This window comes from Vombatus ursinus, unplaced genomic scaffold, assembly GCF_900497805.2.
Source record: "Vombatus ursinus unplaced genomic scaffold, bare-nosed wombat genome assembly UNPS02014802.1, whole genome shotgun sequence".
NCBI lineage: Eukaryota > Metazoa > Chordata > Mammalia > Diprotodontia > Vombatidae > Vombatus > Vombatus ursinus.
The window spans coordinates 17,778,621-17,803,155 of NW_020954580.1; the positions used below are offsets into that span (position 1 = coordinate 17,778,621).

General features: G+C 35.4%; 1 protein-coding gene across 3 annotated transcripts in view; it reads right to left on the bottom strand.

The window, feature by feature from the left end:
- The window catches only part of CREB1 (cAMP responsive element binding protein 1), a 72,071-nt gene that overhangs the window by 39,638 nt on the left and 7,898 nt on the right, over positions 1-24,535 (bottom strand). For 2 of the 3 annotated variants that reach the window (XM_027873623.1, XM_027873625.1), the window contains exons 2-3: positions 10,987-11,108; positions 7,749-7,895 (exon numbers count right to left, since the gene is read on the bottom strand). In XM_027873623.1, the coding sequence (XP_027729424.1) occupies positions 7,749-7,895; positions 10,987-11,100 (261 nt within the window). In that variant the 5' untranslated portion in view covers positions 11,101-11,108. The remainder of the gene's footprint in view (positions 1-7,748; positions 7,896-10,986; positions 11,109-24,535) is intronic. The other variant, XM_027873624.1, reaches the window with a different exon arrangement.

The window sequence follows — 24,535 nt, forward strand, 5'->3', positions numbered from 1 at the left end:
GTTTTTGTTATTGATATTCACCAATTATGCTTCAAATTTTCCTAATATTCAATCAGTCCTGCATTCCTGATATAAATACCACCTGGTCATAGTATATGATCTGATATATTGCTGTAATCTCCTTGCTAATAACATTCTATTTAATACTTATAGTTAGTATTTTAAAATTTTAATGTTTTATTTATTTGTATCAATATTCATTATATTCATTAGGCAAACTGGGTTATAGTTCTCTGTTTCTGCTCTCCCTGGTTTAGGTATCAAAACCATATTTGTATCATAAAAAAAAATTTGTAGAAATTTCTTAATCTATTTTTCCCCCAATACTTTATATGGTATTGGGATTAATTGTTCCTTAAATGTTTGGTAGAATTCACTTGTAAATCCATCTGGTCCTGGGGTCTTTTCTTAGGGAGCTCACTGATGGTTGCTCAATTTGTTTTTCTTTTTAAAAATTTTTTTTATTAATTTATTTTTGGTTTTCAACATTCATTTCCATAAGTTTTTGAGTTTTAAATTTTCTCACCCTCCCTCCTCACTACTCTCTACCCCAGACAGAGTGCAATCTGGTATAGGCTCTACATAGGCTATACATTCCTATTAAACATTTTCACATCAGTAATATTGTAAAGAAGAATTAGAACCAATAGGAGAAACCACAAGAAAGAAGAAACAAAATAAAACAGAAGAGCAAATGGCATGCTTCGATCTGCATTCAAACTCCATAATTCTTTCTCTGGATGTGGACAGCATTTTCCATCATGAGACTTTTGGAGATGTCTTAGATCCTTGCATTGCTGAGAAGAACTAAGTCTATCAACATTAGTCATCGTACAATGTGGCTGTTACCATGTATAACGTTCTCCTGGTTCTGCTCACTTCACTCAGCATCAGTCCATACAAGTGTTTCCAGGTTTTTCTGAAGTCTGCTTGCTCATCTTTTCTCACAGCACAACAGTATTCCATTACATTCATATACCACAACTTGTTCATCAATTTGTTTTTCTAAGATGGTTATTTAAGAATTCTATTTCCTCTTCTGTTAATCTGGGCAATTAATATTTTTTATAACTATTCACCTATATCAATTAGATCGTCAGTTTTACTGGCATTTAAGTGGGTAAACTAATTCCTAATAATTGCTTTAATTTCATCTTCATTGGTGGCACAATCAACCTTTTCATTTTTCGATACTGGCAATTTGGTTTTCTTTCTTTTTAAAAACAAAATTAACTAATGGTTTATTTTAATGTCTTTTTACCCCCCACAAAACTAGCTCCTAGGTTTATTTGTTCAACTTTTTTTTTAAACTTTCAATTTTATTAATCCTTCCTTTGATTTCTAGGATTTCTATTCTGGGGTTTAGATAGGGATTTTTTTTTTTAAGTTGCATGCCTAATCCATTGATGTGCTTTCTCTCTTTTATTTTTTTTAATTAAAAAAAATTTTTTTTTTTGGTGAGGCAATTGGAATTAAGTGATTTGCCCTGAGTAACACAGCTAGTAAATGTCAAGTGTCTGGTCTAAGACCGGATTTGAACTCAGGTCCTCCTGACTCCAGGGGGGGTGCTCTACCTACTGTGCCACCTAGCTGCCCCTCTCTCTTTTATTGATATAAGCATTTAGAGATATAATGTTTCCCTTCTTACTGCTTTGACTGCATCCCAATAACAAATTTTGTTATGTTGTCTTGTTGTTGTCATTATCTTTAGTAAAAATTATTGTTTCTATGATTTGTTTTCACCCACTCATTCTTTAGGATTATTTACTTTTCAATTAATTTTTAGTCTATACTTCTAAGGTCCTTTATTGAATGTAACTTTTAGTGCATTATGGTCCCCAAAGGATGTATCTAATATTTCTGCATTTGTCTGTGAGGTTTTTATGCCCTAATACATGGTCAATTTTTTGTGAGGGTGCCATATAGAGTTAAAAAAAAGGGTATACTCCTCCCTACTCCCATTTTTCCCCAAAGTTCTATGATACCTAACTTTTCTAAAATTCTATTTATTTCCTAATTTCTTTCTTATTTATTTTATGGTTAGATTGTCTAAGTCTGAGAAGGCTAAGTTGGGGATCCTCACCAGTACAGTCTTTTTTTGTTTTTGTTTGTTTGTTTTTTTGGCTAGGCAATGGGGTTAAGTGCCTTGCCCAAGGTCACACAGCTAGTAAGTGTCAAGTGTCTGAGGCCAAATTTGAACTCAGGTCCTCCTGACTCCAGGGCTGGTGCTCTATCTACCACCCCACCTAGCTGCCCCATCAGTACAGTTTTACTGTCTACTTCCTCCTGTAATTTTTGTTTTGTTTTGTTTTTGACTAGGCAATGGGGTTAAGTGACTTGCCCAGGGTCACACAGCTAGTAAGTGTTATGTGTCTGAGGCTGGATTGAACTCAGGTCCTCCTGACTCCAGGGATGGTGCTCTATCTACTGCGCCATCTAGATGCCTCACCAGTACAGTTTTACTGTCTATTTCCTCCTGTAATTAATTTAATTTTTCCTTTAAGAGTGAGAATGCTATGTCATTTGTTGCATATGTTTAGTCTTGATATTACTTAATTGTCTATGGTACATTTCAGCAAAATGTAACTTCTCCATTTATCTTTTCTAATTAGGTCTATTTTTACTTTTGCTTTGTCTGAGATCATGACTGCTACTCCTGCTTTTTTTTTTTTAACTTCAGTTGAAGCATAGTAGATTCTGCTCCAGCTACATATCTAACTCTGTGTATGCGTTTCTGTTTCAAATGTGTCTTTTGTAAACAACTTATTACTGGATCTTGGTTTCTAATCCATTCTATTTTCTTGGCTTTTATGGGTGAGTCAATTCCATTCAAATTCACAGTTATGACTGCTAAATGTGCATTTTCCTCTATCCTATTCTCTTCTATTTTTTTTAAACCCTGTCCTCTACTTTAAAAAAAAAATCTGTTTAGCTTTTGATCACTGCCTCCCTTAATTTACCTCCCCCCCCCCCCTTAGCTCCTTCTACTTCTCTGTTGGGTAAGATGAATACTATAACCCAGTGTTCATATATAGATTCTTCAGATGACAGTGAGGTTCCAAGTGCTGCCTCCTTACCCCTCATTTTCCCCTTCATTCTAAAAACTCTTCCCTGTACACCTGTTACGTGAGAAAATTTTCCCCATTCTTCCTTTCCCTTCCTCCTTCTCCCAATAAATCCTTTTCCCCTCAACCTTTCATCCTTTTTTTTTTTGAGATCATCTCAACATAATAGACTCACATTTATGCCCTCTGTCTCTTTCTACCTGATCTAATAATGATAAAGTTCTTGAGAGTTATATGTATCACCCTCCCATATAGAAATGTAAACACTTTAATAAGTTTCTCATATTTTTCATTCAAGGTTACCTTTTTAAACTTCTCTTTGAGTCTTGTGTTTGAATTTCAAATTTTTTATTCAGCTCTGCTCTTTTCATCAGGAATGCTTGAAAGTCCTCTATTTCATTAAACCTACATTTCCACCCCCTATAGGATCATATTCAGTTTTGCTGGGTAGGTCTACTTCGTTAAAATCCTAGCTCTTTTGCTTTCTGGAATATCATATTCCAAACTCTCTGCTCTTTTATTATGGTGGATACTAAATCTTTTGAGATTCTGACTGTGGGTTCATGGTATTTGAATTCTTTCTTTCTAAATGCTTGCATAATTTTTTTCGTGACCTGGGAGTTCTGGAATTTGGCTATCATATTCCTACTACGAGTTTTCATTGTGGGATTTCTTTCAGGAGGTGGCTGGTGGATTCTTACAATTCTATTTTGCACTCTGGTTCTATTCTATCTGGGCAGTTTTACTTTATGATTTTCACACAGACTCTTAAGCTGTCTAAGGGGTCCCATGACAGCCTCAACCAAATTTTTACTTACAACTACCTTTTGCTATCCCCATGCTTTATTTAACTCTAGTGTCCATCCCAAAGGGCTCTTTAATTCAATCTATGGCTTTATAATTATTCTAAGGTACTTCATTTCAAAATAAAATTTTGGTTCATTCTATATAGGGATAATAAAGTCACTGCATGACATATTAAATATTTATTAAACATTGAAATTAGGTGCATTTATACAGTGGAGTGGGTTATTTGTCTTTCTTCAAATGACAAGTTATAATTATTTCAACAGATATGGGATCTCATCTCACTGGCATTAGTACTTCCCTCTACTGGTGCAAGATCACAAATGACCCATACTCTTCTATCTAGTGAAACTCCTGACCACAGATTTCCATAAATCTTCCCTATAGGATTTGTTGTCTACACATACTGGTAATAAATGATACTGTAATGTAATCAGAAAACAACTTCATCTGCTCTCTTTCTTCCTCTCTATAGTTCTATTAGGCTCTTTTATAATTACTATGCTAACATTGTAAAGTGGTTTACACTTGCAATCTTATTTATCACCTTCACTTATCTCATCAGCATACATACTCCTCCTACCGGTATATATCACAATCCATCTGTTGCCTCTCATCTTGAACATTTCTTGCCTATATCACTCTATAGATCCCATATTGAGAATACATCTGCTGTGCTAGAAACTTTCCCAAGTCATTTAGATTTATAACCATGATTTTAAGAAATCCTCAATCATGCTTTATTTCATTCTCATCTCTCTTCTCTATAGCCTTTTTGACAATGGACTCAAGGTAGAGAAGGAGACATAAATTTTTTGGACAAGGTCGCTGTGTACATTCATTTTGCTTGACTATGCTTATTTGCTACAAGGTTGCCCCCCTCCCCACCCCATTATAAAATTTCTCTTGTTTTTTAGGAGGGAAGGCATGGTTTTTGGGCAATTAAATGATTCTTCTAAATATCTCTCCCTGAACCGTTTTCCAGGTTGGTTTGTTTTTGATGTTAAGTATGTTACATTTGCTTCTATTCTTTAATCTTCTGATTGTGTTTTCACTTTTGTCCTATGGAATCACTGTTTTCTTTTTGGTCTATTCTTGTTTTAAGGGAGGTGGTTACTTGAGTAAGGTTTACCACTTTCTCTTCAAAGCTCTTTATTTTCCTTCTAATTCTTTGATTAATTTCTTTTAGGTGTTCAGATATCCCTTGTGGGAAAAACCATCTTCTGAGTTATTTCTTGAAGTTGTTAGGTAGTCACATACTTTTTTAGAGATCTCTATTTCTACAGTAATTTTTTTATAATGGTGGGTATTTTGATTTTTTTCATCCCTCCAGCTTTAGATCTTGAAATGGCACTTTATGACGAGGCAGTGCTTTTAGGTGGTGCCCTGTGTCTCGAGGGTTTCTGTGCTGACTTCCACTTCTAGAGTTAGATCTTTGAGACTCAGAGTGTTTGATCTGCAGTGCCCTCTCTGGTGTTGCAGGATAGAGTGCTAGGAACTGCCAAACATCTAGAAACTTGGGTTTTCCCAGTCAATGAGCTACCACTGTCTGGGGCGGCTAAAGTCTCCAACTCAGAGCTTTCTCAGGGTACTCTTCACCTTTGATGCCTCTGGACATCGTCTTAAAGGTTTCTGCGGTACTGGTCATGTTGGGAAACAGGGTTTATTTGCCTGCATATAGACTGGCTTTGCTGGTGGCTCTTTTTTTTGGGGGGGGGGGGAGGCAATTGGGGTAAGGGACAGCCCAGGCTGGATTTGAACTCAGGTCCTCCTGACTCCAAGGCCAGAGCTCTATCTACTGTGCCATCTAACTGCCCCTATAGCTCTCTTTCTTATGATCTTGCTTATCTTTTCTTGCTCACAAGATTCTTTCTCGTTGACGTTTTATGCTATTCTAGGGTGGAAGAAGTCACTTAGTGTAGTTTCTTAATATTCAGTATGGTGCAAATTTCATTGGGAGTACATTATGTGGGAACCGGGAAGTCTGTACCTTTTATTCAGAGAGTTATCCTGGATCCTTTTACTTTCATATGCAAATGTTCCCTGAAAATATTTAGCTTAGCCAGGATTTACGTAAAACTTTCTAGGAATTTATTTGACAATTTCTTGTTGCTTTATGTGATGATACTATGTATAATTTTCCTTTCTCCTTCTTGGTAATGTTTTGCAAATGAGTTTATACTCTAAGCTAGTGTTGATCTTGGCTGCTACAACTCTGCTTAGGCAGAAAGTAAAGTGCTTGGTTGAGTTTCTGGGCTCTTTGGACACCTCATTTGGGCAACCACTTCATATTGGTTGTTTCCTTAAAAAAACAGAGAAAAAAACTCTTAACAGAGTTAAGAGCTCTACTTTAGCCACTTTCACATTTTCTGAGTCAACACCATAAAACCGATCAGATGGGAGTTTCTGTAATTGGGCATTAGTAGCTTCATATTCACTTGTTATTGTTTTGACTTTTGCTCTACTCACTTTATGTTTTGGCTACATGAAGATAGCCAACTGTTAAATGGTTTCACATAAATCATTATTAGTCCTATCTTGTACGTTAAGATATAGTCACTTTCATTTATTTTGGATATTGTTCAATGCTTGCTATTTTTAATGCCTTATTTCAAAAAGAAAATATTAATGATATATCAATGAGAACACTGATAGCAGCATTTGACCTCTAATTTCTTCATCCTAAACCTTATCTTTCAAAATCATTTTTATGGGTTTTTTTGCTCATTTTTGTACTTAAGTCAATATTAAAGCAAATGTTGCTTTTGGCAGGGCGAAAGGATTTTGAGTCTGAGAAGCAATAACAGCACTTAAAATTTTTTTTTGTGTGTTCTGCTAATACTTTTTTTGGAAATCTTTTTTATTTAATATTTACTTCCCCCCAATTACATGTAAAAACAATTTTTAACATTTGTTTTTTAAAATTCTGAGTTCCAAATTCTCTCCCTCCCAACTTCAAAAGGCAAACAATTTGATAAAATTATACCTGTTATGTTATGCAAAACACATTTCCATACTAGTCATTTTTGTGAAAGAAAACACAAACAAAAAAACACAAAGCAAAATAAAGTTTAAAAAAGTATGCTTTGATCTGCATTCATACTCCATCAGTTCTTTCTCTGGAGATGGACAGCATTTTTCATCGTAAGTACTTCATTGTACAATACTACTGTTACTACATACAATGTTCTGGTTCTGCTCATTTCCCTTTGCATCAGTTCACATAAGTATTACCAGGTTTTCTGAGTGCATCTGTACAATACTATACAACAGTATTCTACCACAATCATATACCACAACTTGTTTAGGCATTCCCCAGTTGATAGGCATTCAACAGTACTTTTTTTTTTTTTTTAAGCATCTTGTCAGGATATTAAATACTCAACCTAATTAGATATCTATGAGCACAGTCCCTGAGATTCTCATTCTTTGCTAATAACTTTGTTGTTTTTCTGCTACCTTGCCTAACTGCAGCAGGGACATTTCACTTAGAGTAGGTGCTGAAGTAGGTCAAAGTTAGCATCAAATTTTAATACCATAAGAGCTTTCTCTTCAATACCTTAACCAAGTCACACTGAATGCTGAAACGCCTGGTGGAATAATATAATCTGATTCTATCTCTACATTATTTGAAAAGTATGTTAGGTATAAGAATAGATATTGGCCAAAAGAAACGAAACAAACAAACAAACAAACAAACAAAAAAAAAAACAAAACCACAGCAAGGAGGGGTAGGTACAGGAAACAAATGTTTACTTTGAGATAAAACCACATTACCACGCATGTTTGAATTATCACTGGTTTTTAAAAAAGGAGATCAGTAAGGCTGTATGAAGCTTATACACATGCAGATTGAAAACTCTTTCATATGCATACCTGAACAGTTTGGACTTGAGGAGACTGAATAACTGATGGCTGGGCCGCCTGAATAACTCCATGGACTTGAACGGTTTGCCCATTAGGGAGCTGCACTAAGGTCACTGTTGGAGCAGATGAAGTTGCATGAGCTGCTGGCATAGAAACCTACAAAAATAGAGAAAACGTTATAATAGATACATTAGGGCTAATAACAGCAGCTCAAAATCATGTAGCACTTTATTAGATGGCAGTTCATATGACAAAAGTTATAGTGAATTTTACAGGCTCAACAGGCCAATAGAATGATATAGAAGCAAAAAAAACATTACTATCATAGACTGCATTATGAGTGGCATAATGACCAAGGTCTTAGCCCTGTGTTTCTCACACAGCATTTAACTCATATAGTGCTTTATAAATGTTTATTGAATGAATGAATGCTGTCCCCTGGTATTCTGTTCTGCTTAAAGCACATCTAGAAAATTGTGTTTAGTTTGGATTCCAAAGTTAGGAAAGGTAGCAACAAGATGTAGAACAAACAGGATGATGAAGGCCCTCAAGGTCATGCCACATGAAGAACAGTTAAATGGACTGAAGAGGTTTGGGCTGGAGAAGAAAATAATTAAGGGGAACATAACAGGATTTGAAGAGCTGCTACAGGAAAGAGGAATGAGAAATTTTCTTTTTGGGTCCAGAGGGCAAGAATAGGAACAATGGGTAGAAGTTATAAAGAAGCTAATTTAGGCTTGATGTAAAGGAAAATCTCCTAATAATAAGAGCTGTACAAAGGTAATAAATAGGCTATCTTAGGAACCGTTTGCTGAAGGTCATCAAGCAAAGGATGGATTACTCCCTATCAGATATGATTCAATGGGAATTCTTTTTTTTAGGAACAGTTTAAACAAAGGTTCCAACTTGGAAATTCTGATTCTGTACTATCTTCACAACAACTCTTGAGCTAGTAAGTGTCAAGTACTAATAACCTTATTTTACCAAGGTTAAATGACTTTCCTTGGATCACAGAAGTGGAAAAGATCAGTAGGTCCTAAAATCAGTTTTTCTAACTTTAAAACTCTTTCCTCTGTACTACTCATTTTCAAAACTAAAATTATTTTCAACAATAAAAATATGATGTCAATTGGGAAATATTCTACTAGGTACAAGAAATTAGTTATGAAATGTAACATTTTTTAAATTACTAAATATATTTGTTTCTTCTTCCATTATTTGATCCTACAGCAGACCCTTCAGGAACAAAATGAAGTACTTTGCATAGTTCCAAACTTTGGGTTTAGCTTAAAGTTGACATATCCAATGCCAATGTTAGAAGTAATTGAAATTTAAAAATGAAATTTTTATACAATTAAACATTATTTTAAAAAGATGTAATAAACAAAGTTACTCCCAAAGGGAGGTTAAATGTTTCTAAAACACATTTATAAAAGATTTACTATAAGTCATATATGTAACTTACAAATAAATTATTAATCATTTAATTAATATTAAAAAAAATTCTATTTCAAATGAGTCCAATATTGCTCCCTTGTAGATCAGTAGAAAGGGTGGCAATAAATCCATGTTCAAAGTCCTTTGTAGGACTGTGGGATTAACACATACAAATACAAGATTCTTTTTTCTACTTGGTTTCAGAGAGTAACTTGATATAACCTACAGAGTTACAAGGGAAATGGGTGAATTTTCATCTAGACACAATGCTTTTCATGTATCTTTATTTATGTATCTTTATTTATCATTATTAAAATCTATATGTGTAAATAATGCTCAAAATATCACTAATAGTTTTTTTCTTGATATTAAAGAACAACAGTGATCAGAAATATAAGAAGAAAAATTATGTCAACATAGAATACACATTTAAGAACTTTGAGGAGTGAATGAAAAAGGTGATACTTCATATTCAGGGAAAAAAATAATGAATATATATTAATAGGGCTATGAAGATATGATTTCATAGATAGAAGGGCAAATACAAATGGTCTGGAGAAAGTGAAAGAAAAGACAATACTTTATTTATAGGGGATTATTTTCTGATCTTCACTTGTGATGTAATTGCTATGGAATAATTAATCATGCCCTGACCTCCCCAAGCTGAAGAAACTCCTACCAATATGGAAGAGCAATTGCTTTGCAACTTCCAGGCTTGGAGAACTGCCTAGGGCATTCCAAGTTTAAGTGACTCACCCAGGGTCACAGTCAGCCAGTATGTAAAAGAGGTAGGTAGTAAGAACCCTGAACCTTCTGACTCCAAGGCTGGCCCTTTATTCATATGCCACTTATGTTTATGTTAAAATGTGTTTTAATAAGGATTGATTTATATAACGCTTCAAGTTTGCAAAACGTTTTATGTCTATTCCCTCATCCAAACCTCTTAACAATTCTATGAGGCAGATACTATAAAATGATTATCAGAGGCAGCTGGATGGTACAGTGGATAGTGACAGAACTGTAATCAAGAAGACCTGAGGACAAATCCAGCCTCAGACTCTTACTAGCTGTGTGACCGTTGGCAAGTTACTTAACTTATGACCACCTCTATTTCCTCATCCATTAAAAAGTGACAATACCAGCACCTACTTCCTAAGGTTGTTGTGAGGATCAGGTGAGATATTATTTGTAAAGTGCTTTGCAAACCTTAAAGTACTATATAAATGCTAGCTACATCATTATCATCACACAGATGAGGAAACTGGTTCACACGAACTAAATGTCATGCTCATGATCACCCAGGCTACCATCAGAGATGAAATTTTAATCTAAGTCTTCCTGACTCTATGACTTCTCCACTATCTATCATACTGTATTGTCTTCTGTTTGTAGACAAAAGATATGAAACTACTATCTTGGAAACTTACATGCTTGAATGTGGTAATGAAGCTATTTGTTATTTGTCCTATCTTCTGGGTCAGTACTCCAGAGTAATGGGCACAATGAAAAAAGAATGGTGTTTTCCTCTAAACAAACAGCACTTTCTAAATATTAGGGAAAAATATGAATATTTAAAAATTATAACTAGAAAAAGCCTTGAATAACAGTGGGTACTTTTCAGTTTTGTTATATGAACAGTTGTTTACAACAATTATGTTTATCTAAAGGAAAATAACTTCTAAAATTTCATATTTCTCCATTCATTCCAGGTATGCCACTACACTAAAAATTTTATTTTCTTTTAATCCAAAACACACATTTCCTCTTGGAAATTATACAGTTTAACGAAAATTCCAAAATTATCTTATACCTGTGCTAATGTTGCAATCTGTGGTTGTGTTTGTACAGCCATCTGTTGATTTTCTGCCTCCGTTATAGCTGCATCGCCACTCTGTTGGGTCTCTGCACCAGATTCCATGGTCATTTAGTTACCTATAATCATAGTGAAATATATTCTTAAATACTGATGTGCCTTTTTAATGGTTCTATAAGCATTTCCCGACTTATGAATGGGTTGTATTTCAAAAAGCATTTGTAAAACAGCTCTGACTAGGGAGTCTGCTAATAATTGTGCTTAGGTTTCCAGCTATCTCAAAAAGCCGACTATGCAAAATATTGCAAAAGTAGTATTGTAGTTTCTAATTATTGTTATATAAAAATAGGTTTGGACTTGCAACTGCGAAGTAGGGATGCCAGGAACACAATTTTCCTGCTAGTCCTGGACATCTGAAGAGACTCTTTCTCTTCTTTCATTCCTCATCTTAGAACTGAAGCACAGAAAATATTCTGATGAGGTATGAAGCAGGTGGAAGTTCTGGGGATGGGAGGAAGGTAAGGAGTACACAAAGAGCTCTCATAAGAGATGGAAAGGTCACAGAGGCTCATACGGAGATGAATGGGGGTATATAAATAAGAACCTGAGTGCCACGAATGATGTCATTTGGGGGAAGGAAATCAATGCCTAGAAGCAGTAGTAGCACAGACAGAAAGAATGGGATGGGCAAATCAGAGGATTTTAAGGATCCTAGACGTCTAATCTACTATCTCCCACCAAATGCAGGAATACCCTCTACAAATATCTCTGGCCAGATGATTGATCACATAGCCCCTGTTTAAACAATCTGCTGATGAGGAAAACTCAGTAACAAGTCCACTTATTCTATTTTTTGGACAGTTCTGATTACTGTAAAGTAAAAACGCTATACACCGCCAAAGAGAGAAATGATAAACTCCAAAGTGCAAATTAAAGCGTAAGTTTTTCATTTTATTTTTCTTGTTTTTTTAAAAACATGGTTAATATGAAAATGTTTTGCATGATTTCACACGTGTAATTGATATATTGCTTGCCTTCTTAATGGATGGAGGGAAGAGAATTTGGAACTCAAACTTTTTTTTAAAAATGCTGAGTAATTAATAAATCAATTTTAAAAAATGAAATAACAAGGTTCTACCTCCCACCCATCACACCAGCAAAGATGGCAAAAAAGAAAAATGTCAACTGATGGAAGGGATGTGGCAGGGCAGGCACAATAACGCCCAAGATCACAAAGCTGGAAAATACTAAAGATATGATTCAACCTCAGATGCTCTTTCCAAAGAGAAAGATAGTGGACAAAACACAAACCTTTTCTGGGGCCCCAATTTCCTAAATGTATAAACTGAGAGGACTGGACTAAATGGCTCCAATGGGTCCTTCAAACTTTCAATCTATGAAACCATAAAACACAAATTCAGAATTGTGAGAAACATGTTCCAGCAACTCACTGCTCCCCTAGAAACATACCATTCGGAGTTTCGTCCTCCCTTAAGAAACAAAACTTAAACTGAAGTGAACAAAGGGATGTTTATTTATTTACGGTTCTTGCAAAAGAACCAGGTGTGTGATAACCTCTCCCCCCCCCCAAAAGAAAAAGGGACACACATACACACACACACAGAAAGACACCAGAGCAAGCCTTTTATGCAGTTAGTTCCTTCTTGTCCCTCCCTTCAGAGCCTGGATTGGTCCCTGCCCTTCTGGGTTACAATATTCCTGTTAGTCCCTCTTCCCGCTAACACATGAAATGTGCCTAGTTCTTTGCTACTGCTCCCCTCTGGGAGTTATTATTAATGAACCTATTACGCGTGCACTCTTTAAGTAAGGCTTAACTTTGTCCTCCTTCGACCTCTTTAACCAAACAACCAGTTTCATCCATTTTCAGCCTGTACTAGAACCTCTGAGCTACTTTTTCTCTCAATTTCCTTATATGGAAACATAATCGTTTCTTACCTCTCACAGAATCATCACAATTTGAGCTGAAAATGAAGTTCAGAGGCCATCTAGTCCAACCCATAATTGAGATTCTCTACTACAACATACCCAATAAATGGTAAAAAACAGCCTTTGTCTGAAGATTCCCAATGATGGGTGGCCTTTCGTTCTTAAAGTAGTTCATTATTTAGATACAGCAAACCTAAGTTTGTCTATTTAGAATTTCCACTCACTATCCCTCATTCAGCCTAGAGGAACCAAACAGCAGTCTCTCTTCCACATAATATCCCTTTAAAACAAATAGATGTGTCTCCCCTAAGCCTTCCACCAATCCTTATATGGCATAAACTTGAGGCTCCTCCCAACTCCAATTGCCTTTTCCAGGATACTGTCCAGGTTAGCAATGTCCTGAATGAATTGTAGCGCCCAAGACGGAACGCAATAGCTTAGCTGTGGTTTGACCAGGAAAGACTATAGAGGACTTTCATATCACTCTTTTCCTGGAGGTATGCCTCCCTCTTAATGGAACTTAAGACTAGATTAGCCTTTTGAGCTGTCACGTCATTCAATTCACTTATACTGGACTTACTGTCCACTACAACAACACTCAATTGTTTTCAAACTTTTGTCTCCTCATGTCTCTGCCATTTTATACTTGCTTAGTCACCCTGTACCTTTATACTTTATATATACAGGCCAAATGTTCTAATTTGCCAATAAATAGCATTTGGGATTTTATTAACCTCTGTATTAACTATCCTTGACAGCTAAGTCACCTGCAAATTTGAGAGGCACGCTATCAATGCTTTTATCCAAACCACAAACCAGGAAGGATGATTATGAATTTTAGAGTACATCTGTCCTCTCTCTCCTTTGTGTGTTCATACAGGCTCTTGTACAGAGTGGGAACACATTTCCTCATTATCCCCTCTTTGAAATCCCTCCTTCAAGGACCAACATAAACACCACCTTCTCAATGAAACCATTCATTTCTGTTTTCTTCTTCCTGAAAGTAATTTCATTCTCCTCAAATTTTCAGTAGCACCTTTGCCAAATCTCTCCTTCGCCCTTATTACATTTTATCTAGGGAAATAACAGTAGAAAGGAAAGAGTGCTACAACAAAAGTCAGGAGAGACCTGAATAAGAATCCTATCTCTGCTAATTATTAGTATTTAAGGTATTAGAAAATCATTTAATCTTCCTGAGCCTTCCTTTGCTAATCTGTAAAATGGAGAAAATAATACCTAACAGGGTTGGTGAGGATCAAATAAGATAATGTCTATATAATGCTATATAAATGCAGGTGTCATTACTACCTTGTATCATACCTATCTGTACAGTTCTGTTCTCCTCCATTAGATTAAAATTCCTTTGAAGGAGGGGATGAAATAGTTTTTGGGATCTAGCCTGGTATACTGTATATAGTAAATGCTTAATAAACATTGCATTGAATTTCTGGTCAATGAATTCTAGTTTCATCATAACCTCAATATGGGTTATCTTGGGTCTGTTCCCTCACCCCCAAGCCCATAGCTAAAGTAAGAGATAAGTACTTAAAGAATGTAAATATCTATAAGAATAGAACAAATTGTCTGAAATAATACAGAGGGAGAAAACACTTTCAGATAAACAAATTCTGAATGACAAATAGTATCCCAAGATTTATGAAAAATAAGCCACAAAAATCCCCAAAGCAAACACTCAATACAAGAAACTAGCATCATCATCATCATCTGCTTTATCCTGCTTTCACAGATTTGGACTTGAAGTGGTAATTCCAGAAACACCAGCAACTGGATCTTTTAAATAAATCAAACTCAAAAAAATCTTTAATATTTTAAATTTATATTCAAGGTAAATCTTAACAAAATTGAACTTTTCTATTAATTTTTATTCAGTAATTACTTTTTTTTTAAACCCTTCTCCTGGTAGCACTGTTTCTTTTTTTAGAGAAGGGTCAGTCTAGTACAGTACTGTGGATTCCCTACCTGGAAGCCAGTTACCTATATGTGAATATTTTACTGTCTTTGAAATGTAAATAGATGCTCTAGTGTTTAGGATACACAGCCATGTAAAAGCATTATTCAATTCAGAATAGGTTACTATGCATCAGATACTACTGACAGTAGTATTATCATGTGAGGAGCTACAAAATTTTATCAGTTGGGTGCACATCCTAAAAAAGATGGGGAACCACTGGTGTTAGGGAAGCAGTGGACCTGGAGTTATTAGGCCTCAATTTGTGTTCTGCCACTAATAATTAGCTTTGGAACCCTGGGCAAAACACTTGACCTTTCTGAGCCCCAGTTTCCTCAACTCTAAGAGCAGCAACATTGTATAAGAAAGCAAAATACCAAAGTAAAACAAATACCAACTTATTTTACCATGGAGGCCCACTCCTCGGGCATTTGCCGAATAAGATAGATGTCAAAGGGCTTTGCAAACTTGCTATTTGTAAGCTATTACCTTTTAGAAAGAGTAGTGGCTAGAACATAACAATTAACACGTAAAATAAAACAGAGACTGTGTAAAAACAATACCAACCTAAATGTTTATTAAGGTAAAGCTAAAGTTCTCCTTCAGGGTCTTTGGCATACTAAAATGGTGCTTGCTGATATAAGTAAAATAATTACTGTTAGAGAATAGCTGATTGAAGCAGTTCAGCCATTAGGATTTACATGGAGCAAATACTAGGCTTACAAGGTAATATGCTAGATTCCATGGAACTAAACAGACTTGTTCAGGTAGTTTATGATCTAGTTGGGGAGATAAGCCATACTAAGGATAAAATATCATTTACTGCCTTATATTGTCAAGTGAACTATAAAATAACAGACAATAAGTGCTATAATAGAGTTCATAATAGACAAAAATCACTCTGGCTTCAGTGGTCAGGGAAGGCTTCACATAGATAATATTTGAGCTGGACTTTGAAAATGGTAGGATTTCCCTAAGTGGAGACAATATAGTATAGTGAAAAAACTGCTAGACTTGGAATTAGGAGATCTATGTTCAAATCCCTACTCTGACACTTAGCAGCTGGGCCATCAAGTGCAAATCATGTCACTTTTTTTAGCTTCAGTTTCCTCACTCACTAAGTGGGAAAATATTTATAACATTTCATGGTATTGTAAAGAAAGACTAATTTTAAAGCATCATATAAATGGGAGCTATGATTATTCTTGGATGGAGTAGAGGCGGAAAGGGAAAGAAACACTGCAGGAATTAGAAAAACAGTATTCCTATTGCATGGGGCTGAGTGAATATTTGGCCAGAGCAGGTTTTCTCACATTGGAGCTATGGAAAAGGAGGTTGGTACTATGTATAATGGAATGGCTAGAAAAGCCTACTAACAGCAGCAACAATAACAAAATGATGGAACAGCAACCCCACAAATCTGAGTTCAGAGTCTGCTGTTCTTTAAAATATATATATATGACAAGTTCTGAGGACAAGGCCTTTATCTTACTTATTTCTGTAAATTCCCTAGGACATAACACCTAGCAGGTATTTAATAAATAACTGTTGAACAAAGTATCAAGAACAGAGCAGTGGATTCTGAGTCAGGAAGACTTGGTTAGAAAGAATCTGGCCTTAGATACTTAATAGTTGTGTAACCCTAAGCAAGTCACCACCTTTGTGACTCAGTTGGACTCAATTCTCTAAGGTCCTTTACAACTTTATATCTATGTAAAGTCCATAAAGCAAGAAATACCAACAAGTCTGTTACTATATTATGTTGCCAAGTGTCCTGGGAGAATCTGCTTCCTAAGAGCAAGGAATAAGCTTATCTTTGAACTCCCCACATTTTCATTATTTTTATCAATATTTATTATTGATTGTAGAGACTCATAAATTATGTTATGTGATAACTGAAAACATTCTGTTCATCATGAAATATTGATATGCAAATACTTTGAAGGAGAATTAAATATATTCATATTGCTATGAAAAGTTTATAGGTTTTTGTAAATTTGTAAGTTTAAGTACTTTAAACCAAACTGTGATCAAGCAAAATCTGTAACACTCCAGCTTTTGCCCCAAGAGTTGTTAAAAGAAGACGTATGCTGTATGACTCAATATTTTGAGTTTAAAGGCTAGGAACAAACAGGGGACATCCAGTCGATTCTACTTCATGGATTCTCTAAAAATCTAAGTCCATAAAAAACAACTCTCTCCAGGATAGTACACTAAGTAATTCTGAGTAATGAATTATAGCCTTGAGGAAAATTAAATGCAATCAGAAAGATTTCTGGCTTTTTCCTGTACTTGTTTTGTTGCTGCCTTTCCTTAGCTTACCACCTAACCATACTTAAAAATACTTGCCATTCACCAATCTAGCAAAATTGAAGAGCATGATTTCAATACTAATATGTTAGCTATATTCCAGGACCTTGGTGCTATTATCATCCATTATTTCAAAAGCCAGATAGAACATTTATAGCAGGTTCAAGTCCCAAGTATACAGGCAAGACGTTAAGCTAGTATGCCTAAACTTCGGATTTGGTCTGTGTGCATGCGCAGTATACCACCTACACTGAAGGAATATGATGTAGGCCCTCTGATCAACAGCTAGAATAACTTTGGCAATTCTCATCAAGACAAATGCATTTTTGACATTGAATCAAGGTTTGTCTTGTCTATGTATGCCTTGGTCCCCGATTTACATCAAATTCACAGATCTAGCTATCTCTTTCCCAAAGTTAGGTCGGGGATAAAGTAAACAAAGATAAAGCAAGGACTCGAATGAGGAAATTGTGTATTATGAGATAAATCAAAAAGCAACTCTACTATATGAAAAAAATTTGCAATACTCTAGGGAAAACTATATTCAATTGGTTTCTTACCAATTATTTATGCTAGTAATTGGTTTAAAAAGAAAAAACACCAAAAATCTGATCCCACTTGTAATAGTTCATAACTCCAGTTTACTATACATGTAGGATGACATAAAATAATCACTGAAAATTTAAATGTTTTTGGTATGTGCTTGAATTTCAAAAATTTTTGGAATAGTATATTTTGTTACATATTGGGGTCCTGAGTTATCACTAGAATTTTGTAATATTGGGTTGAATTAATATGATTCTTATATTCTGAAGCCTAGAATTTTTTCCAAAGGAAATATATTGGAAAGGCACTGTGTGAAACATGGTGTTCTGTGGCAAGAAAATCATCTAGATTGACAATCAAGAGGTATGGATTTTAATTCCAGATCTGCCATTAATTAAATCTGATAAGCTTGGGTAAATCTTTTTACTTTTCTTTGGGCTTCAGTTTCCTCACCTGTAAAATGAAAGAATTGGACTAGATCACAGGTTCTCAAAGTGGGCAATACTGCCCCCTGGGGAGTGCTGGACCCATGGGGGGGGCAGTAGTAGCCTCAGGTACAAACGAATAAAAATATGGGGGCCGTAAAAGCATAAGAAAAGAAGAAAATTTTGAAAAACTGTTCATACATGTTTCATTTGTTGTGTAACAAAATTAAAGTCATAGTGATTACATTATTTTCCAAATTAACACACAAAATGCAAATAATCTATCAGTGGTCAGGTCTGCCGACAGGTCTTAAGCAAGTGTTGGCTGGTTGAGTGTGTTGCCCATTGTCTGGAATTTCCGTCCAGCATGCACTGGGCAGGAATATGTGCATGTAATGAGGAAGGAATATAGATGACAAAATATCAATGCAGGAAAATTACACAAATTTACAAGATTCTTAAATTTAAGATGTGTCATTTAAAAAAAAAATTTGTCTTTTTTGGAAATGATGCAAATTAAAAAAAAAAAACTGTTAAAGGGTTAAAGAAAGTAGATTTCCAAGGGTGTGCCGAGTAATTTTTTTTTTTAAAGGGAGAGGTAGGTCAAAGTTTGGGAACTTCCGGACTAGATGATCTCTGAAGTCCTTTCCAACTCTGGGATATATTTAAAGTTTTTGTTGACATTTATTTATGTCTTTTTTTTTTTTTTTTTTTTGCAGAAAAGTTTCATTGCCTTGTTTTAATTTCCCGATGAACTGAAACTAAAATGTCATGGTTATTTTTCTATTTACTTTTCCAGGTTCCTTTGGAAAAAGAAGTGAATCCTTTTTCACACACACAAAAAAATTCACTAATAAAAATAAATGGTGAAATGTTTTGCAGAGGTGTGAAAGCAACTTTTTTTTAATAGTTTATCACCTGCTTTTTGAAGGTCCCTCTTACTTTTCAAACCTTTTATTTTTTGATACTGACCAACTCATCCCAACCTGTCCTGTCCTGTCTCATCCCATCTTGCTCCATCCCTTGCCTTTTCCTCTAAGCTAAAGACCACATTTCATACTTTACTAAGAAAAGAGACCATCAATTAATGATGTGTCATCAATCTCTCATTCTTTTCTCCTTCACTCCAGTCTCTGATGATTTTGTGATCTTTCTCACCAAGGCCAACCCCTCTACTTGTACCCTTGATCCCATTCCCAGATTACTCCCATAATAAAGTACTCTATAACCCTTAATCTTTCCCTAACTGCTGACTCCTTCCATGCTTCCTACAAAAGGCACAAATCTTTTTAATATGAAATAATATCCTCACTAGACCCTACCATCTCCTTCTAGTGATGTTACTTTCATAGCCAAAATCCTTAGGAATAAAAAAAAAAAAAATTTGCACTTCCGGCTGGCACATCCTCTCCTCTCACTTACTTCTCAACCTTTGGCTTCTGACCTCATTTACTTAGCTGAAACTGCTTTCTCCAACATTTTGTTAAATCCGATGGCCTTTTCTCAACCCTCATCTGGCGTTTGACATTAATAACCACGCTCTCCTAGATACTCTCTCCTCAGTCTCCTTTGTTGGCTCATGGTTCATGTCAAACCTCCTAAGTGTGGGTGTATACTCCCCAAGGGTATGTCCAGGGCCTCATCTATTCACTTCATATTCTTTCATATGGTAACCTCAACAGCTTCCAAGATTACCATCTTCATGCAGGTGACATCCAAATCTATATATGCAGCACCAGTCTCTCCTGAGCATTCATTTTGGCAATTATTGGGTATTTCAAACTGGATGTCCCATAGTTATTTGAAGCTCAACATGTCAAACACTTAACTCATTAACTTTCCCCTGAAACTCAACATCTTCTGATTTCCCAATTTTTGCCAAGGGCACTATTAGCCTTTCACTCACCAGGTTTACTCAGTATAGTCCTCAAATTCCTTTTTCTTCTTTACGCCATATAGCTAATCAGTTACCAAATCCTGTACTTTCTACCTTCACAATCTCTTTGGCAGCCGTGTCCTTCCTGGTGTCTACCCCAGTTCAGGCCCTTATCTTTTATCTGTACTACCACAATAACCTAATTAGTGTCCCTACCTCAGTTGCCGTATTTCCCACACTTTCAGGAATGACTATGTTACTCCCCTACTCAGTAAACTATAGTGGCTCCCTATTACCTTTAGGATCAAATATAAGCGTCTTTGTTTAGCTCTTAAAACCTTTTCAACCTGGCCCTAAGCTATCTTTTCCAAGTTTATTACTCATCACTTCTATTCCTGTACTTAGTCCAGCTGAACTGGACTTCTTGTTTCTCACACGACATCCCATCTGTAGTCCCTTAGCCTTTGTACTAGCTGTCCCCCATAAATGAAATGTATTTCTCGTCCACTTCTGCATCTTAAAATGTTTACTTCTAAATTCTGCGCAAGTGCCACCTTCTACCTACAGTCCTTTATAATTATTCTAATTACTAGCATGCCCCCAACCCCGTTGCCTTGTTAATTTTGTATATTTTGATTCCCCTGAATGTTTCTTTATAATGGGACTGTGCCATTTTTATCTTTGTATCATAGTAGGTTATTTGTCAAAATGTGCAAGGAATGTTTACTATAAATGATGTAAGTAAAGTAGCTTGAACTTTATGGTCATACGATACACAATACACAAAAACCTGAACAAATGATTACAAAATAACGAAGATGGCTATCTATGAACATTAGCTATGGCTCCTAAATACAGAAAAGAATCAAGTTTCATTTTGTCACCTATATGTCCAATATTTTTCAGTGGTTTCTGGAAGGAGGTGAAGCACATAAAAAAAGGAAGTTAAATGTCCACTATACGGCAGATATAGCTACTTTTAGAAAAGCAACTTCAAGAATGAGGTTTTTCAAAATAAGTCCTACTAGCTCTGGTAAAATTAAGCATCCACCAAAAATGTACTACTGAATTTAAATATTTATTTAATCAGTATACTACATAGACAAAAATGATAGTTTATTCCATGGAATTTAATAATATACTTTAGAATTTGGTTTTAGAAAAAAAATTTCTCTTGGTTAGTTTCTTACAAAACAGCCCTAGAAAAGTGAATAAGAATACTGGTTTCCTTGAGGAGGCAATATGAAAATCACAGAATTGAAATAACCAGGAGATCTGAGTTTTAGTTCCAGCTCTGAGATTAACTAGCTATGTTTCTGAACAAGTTAATTAACTTTTCTAAGCCTGTTTCCTTATCACTAAAATGAAGGGAACTGAATTAAATTGCCTAAAAGGTACCACCTCATTTTTACTGATCTATCAGTCCTTCCTTTTATTAACATAGTGTTCCACAGTTTTAAAGGTACTTTCACACACTTTGTCTCACCACAGAATAAATCTGTAGTGGTACCATTCCTTTTTTTTTTTTTTTTTACAAATGAGGTAACTGGGGCTTAAAGAAACCAGAGATTTGCCCAGGGTCACAGAGACAATGATTTACCTGGGATGAGAACTCAGTTCAAACTTCAATGTGTTCTTTCCACTGTGTCAGTGATTATTTACTCTGTCTCATTCAATGCCTGTGGATTACTTCCACTTTAAAGATAAGAAAACAATAATTACTAAGTGATTCAAAAATCATTTGTGATATAGCCAAAACTATAGCCTGGGTTTTTAATTTGGCTGTAGAGGTTTCTGTATTGCCTCCAATAATCTAAGAGTGGATAGTATTACTAAAAGTTTACCAATTTACCTTACTAATTATCTTAATAGCATAGTTGGCTTTACGTCCACGTTGAATAGAAAAAGGAAATAGCCCAAGATCATACTTAGTAGGGGGAGAGAAGGGTCAATTTAAAAGAGAATTGGCCATAGAAAGTCCATAAAGTTAATCCACACAGATAATTTATTTTTTCTACATATTCTTTATTGCTAATAAAGACAGGGTGGGAGGGTGGGGGAGTGGCGGAGGGAAATTAAGTCTTAAAAAAAAATGCTGGAGTATAAAAACATTGTCAAATTTTCTGTATCCCTGACTTAATCAGGTATGAGGAACTCTTCCTTTTAATCTACAGACACTCCTGGTAGCTTAACTTTCATTATTCTATTAATTGTTCACATTTCAGAGCTGAAGATAATGCTAAGTTAATAAAACATTCTAGTTATTGGAAATTCATAATAGAGAAAATTTGTATTCAAGCAGAGAATGCCATTTAACTTTTGCACTGCATATCATAAAGGGTGTGATAATATTTTCCTAAACTGACTGAAATGAAACTTAACATACATATGGACATTACGGCAAGTACATTTAGTTTTTGAAGTCAAAAAACTATTCTAATCCAGTATTATGAATTTCGAACTGAAATTTACATGCATGTCTCCATTATCCTAGGCATATATCAGAAACTTATCAGTATTAGAACTGACTTAGCAATTTATCACATTAAAGGTTACCTGTGTTTTACACCTAAGTGGTAACAATTTTGCCAGCTCAAAACATTTTTTACTAGTCTATAGTAATATATGTATAATAAAATAAATGAACTTTTTTTCATTAACTACTAGCCTCTGATTATGTCAATAAAAGTTAACAAAAGAGGGCAACTAGGTGGCTCAATAGATAGAGCACCAACCCTGGAGTCTGGAGGACCAGAGTTCAAGTCCAGCCTCAGACATTAGATATTAGCTGTGTGACCCTAGGCAAGTCACTTAACCCCAACTACCTCACCCCACCCCCCCAAAAAAGTTAACAAAAATCGTGTTTATATCAATAGATGCAGAAAACGCTTTTGACAAAAAACAACACTCATTCCTATTAAAAACACTTTGAAGCATAGGTATAAATAGATTTTTTCCTTAAAATGGTTAAGAAGTATCTACCTAAAACCATGAGACTTATCTGTAATGGGATAACCTAGAAGTCTTCCCAATAAGATCAGGAGTGAAACAAGGATGCCCATTATTACCAATATTATTCAACATTGTACTAAAAATACTAGCAATAGCAATAAGAAAAAGAAATTGAAGGAATCAGAATGGGCAATGAGGTAACAAAACTATTTCTTTTTGAAGATGATATGATGATATACTTGGAAAATCCTAGAGAGTAAACTAAAAAGCTAGTTGAAATAATAATTTCAGCAAAGCAGCAGGACATAAACCCACATAAAAGTTATCCTGACTGAACAATTTACAAAACCAGAATAACTTTGTTCACACATTTTTTTGCACTATTAGTGAAATAGTCTATTAACTTAAGAGTCCCAGGTCCACTAGGTGTGACTGTAAGTCACTTAATGGTTCATAGTTTAAGTAACCTAAACTACAATGACCCTTTATCCAGGTCTAAATTCTATCTGCTGGTCATTAAAATGTGGATAATAGCACCTGTATCTGTTGTGTGTGTGTGTGTGTGTGTGTGTGTGTGGTGTGTTTGTGTGTACACACGTATATACATACACATATGCACACATGTCCATTAGAACATAAGCTCTTCGAGGAAAAAATAAACAAACTTTACACTGACACTGTATCCCTAGCACTCGGCACAGAGCCTGACATTTGCTGATTGCTACTTTATGTCATTTTTGTAAAGAAAACACTTTGTAAAACTATACAGCAACATACAAAAATGAAATGTTATAGGTTCTATGGCAGGATGTATGTTATGAGTTTCATGAGGGTATATCTAAGTATGTATATCTAAGTATATGAAATATATAACTGGGATTTGAATTCAGGTCCTTTGACACCAAGATCAGTTCTATTTCCACCGTACCATGTAGCAGAGTTGGTCTGTAGCAGGCAGAATGAAGGAGACTGCCTTAAGAATCAATAAAATGGCTGTATCCTAATACCTTCATTCTTATAACAGGTTTTCCCTCTAAAAATCTTTTTATTCCCTATTCCATTAGCTCTAAATACCTCTATAGAAAAGACATATATAAACATGAGGAAAACATGTATAAACAATGAGGTAAAATCTGCACAATGACTGATTATTATGCATCTATGTGTGTGACAGGAAATGGAGATACCAAGACAAAAATGAAGTCGTTCCTCCCCTTAAGAAGCTTACATCCTATTATACATATAATATAAATAAAAACAGCACTTTTAACTGTTACTGCCAGTCTTAGCCCCAGAAGACAAATGCTGAAACATAACGTCTCACCAGTGGTCTATGTCTTGAACCCATTCTGATTGGCCCTTTGACCTGGGCTGATTCATCCCTCCTTAGGGAACTTGGAGGTTGCCCCCAACCTCTCCCACCTCTGGGGACCTCTCATGTCAGACTTAGTGGGTACACCTGATTAGCTGAGTCCCAGTGAAACTTAAAGACTCCTGAGCTCAAGAGATCCACCAGCTTCA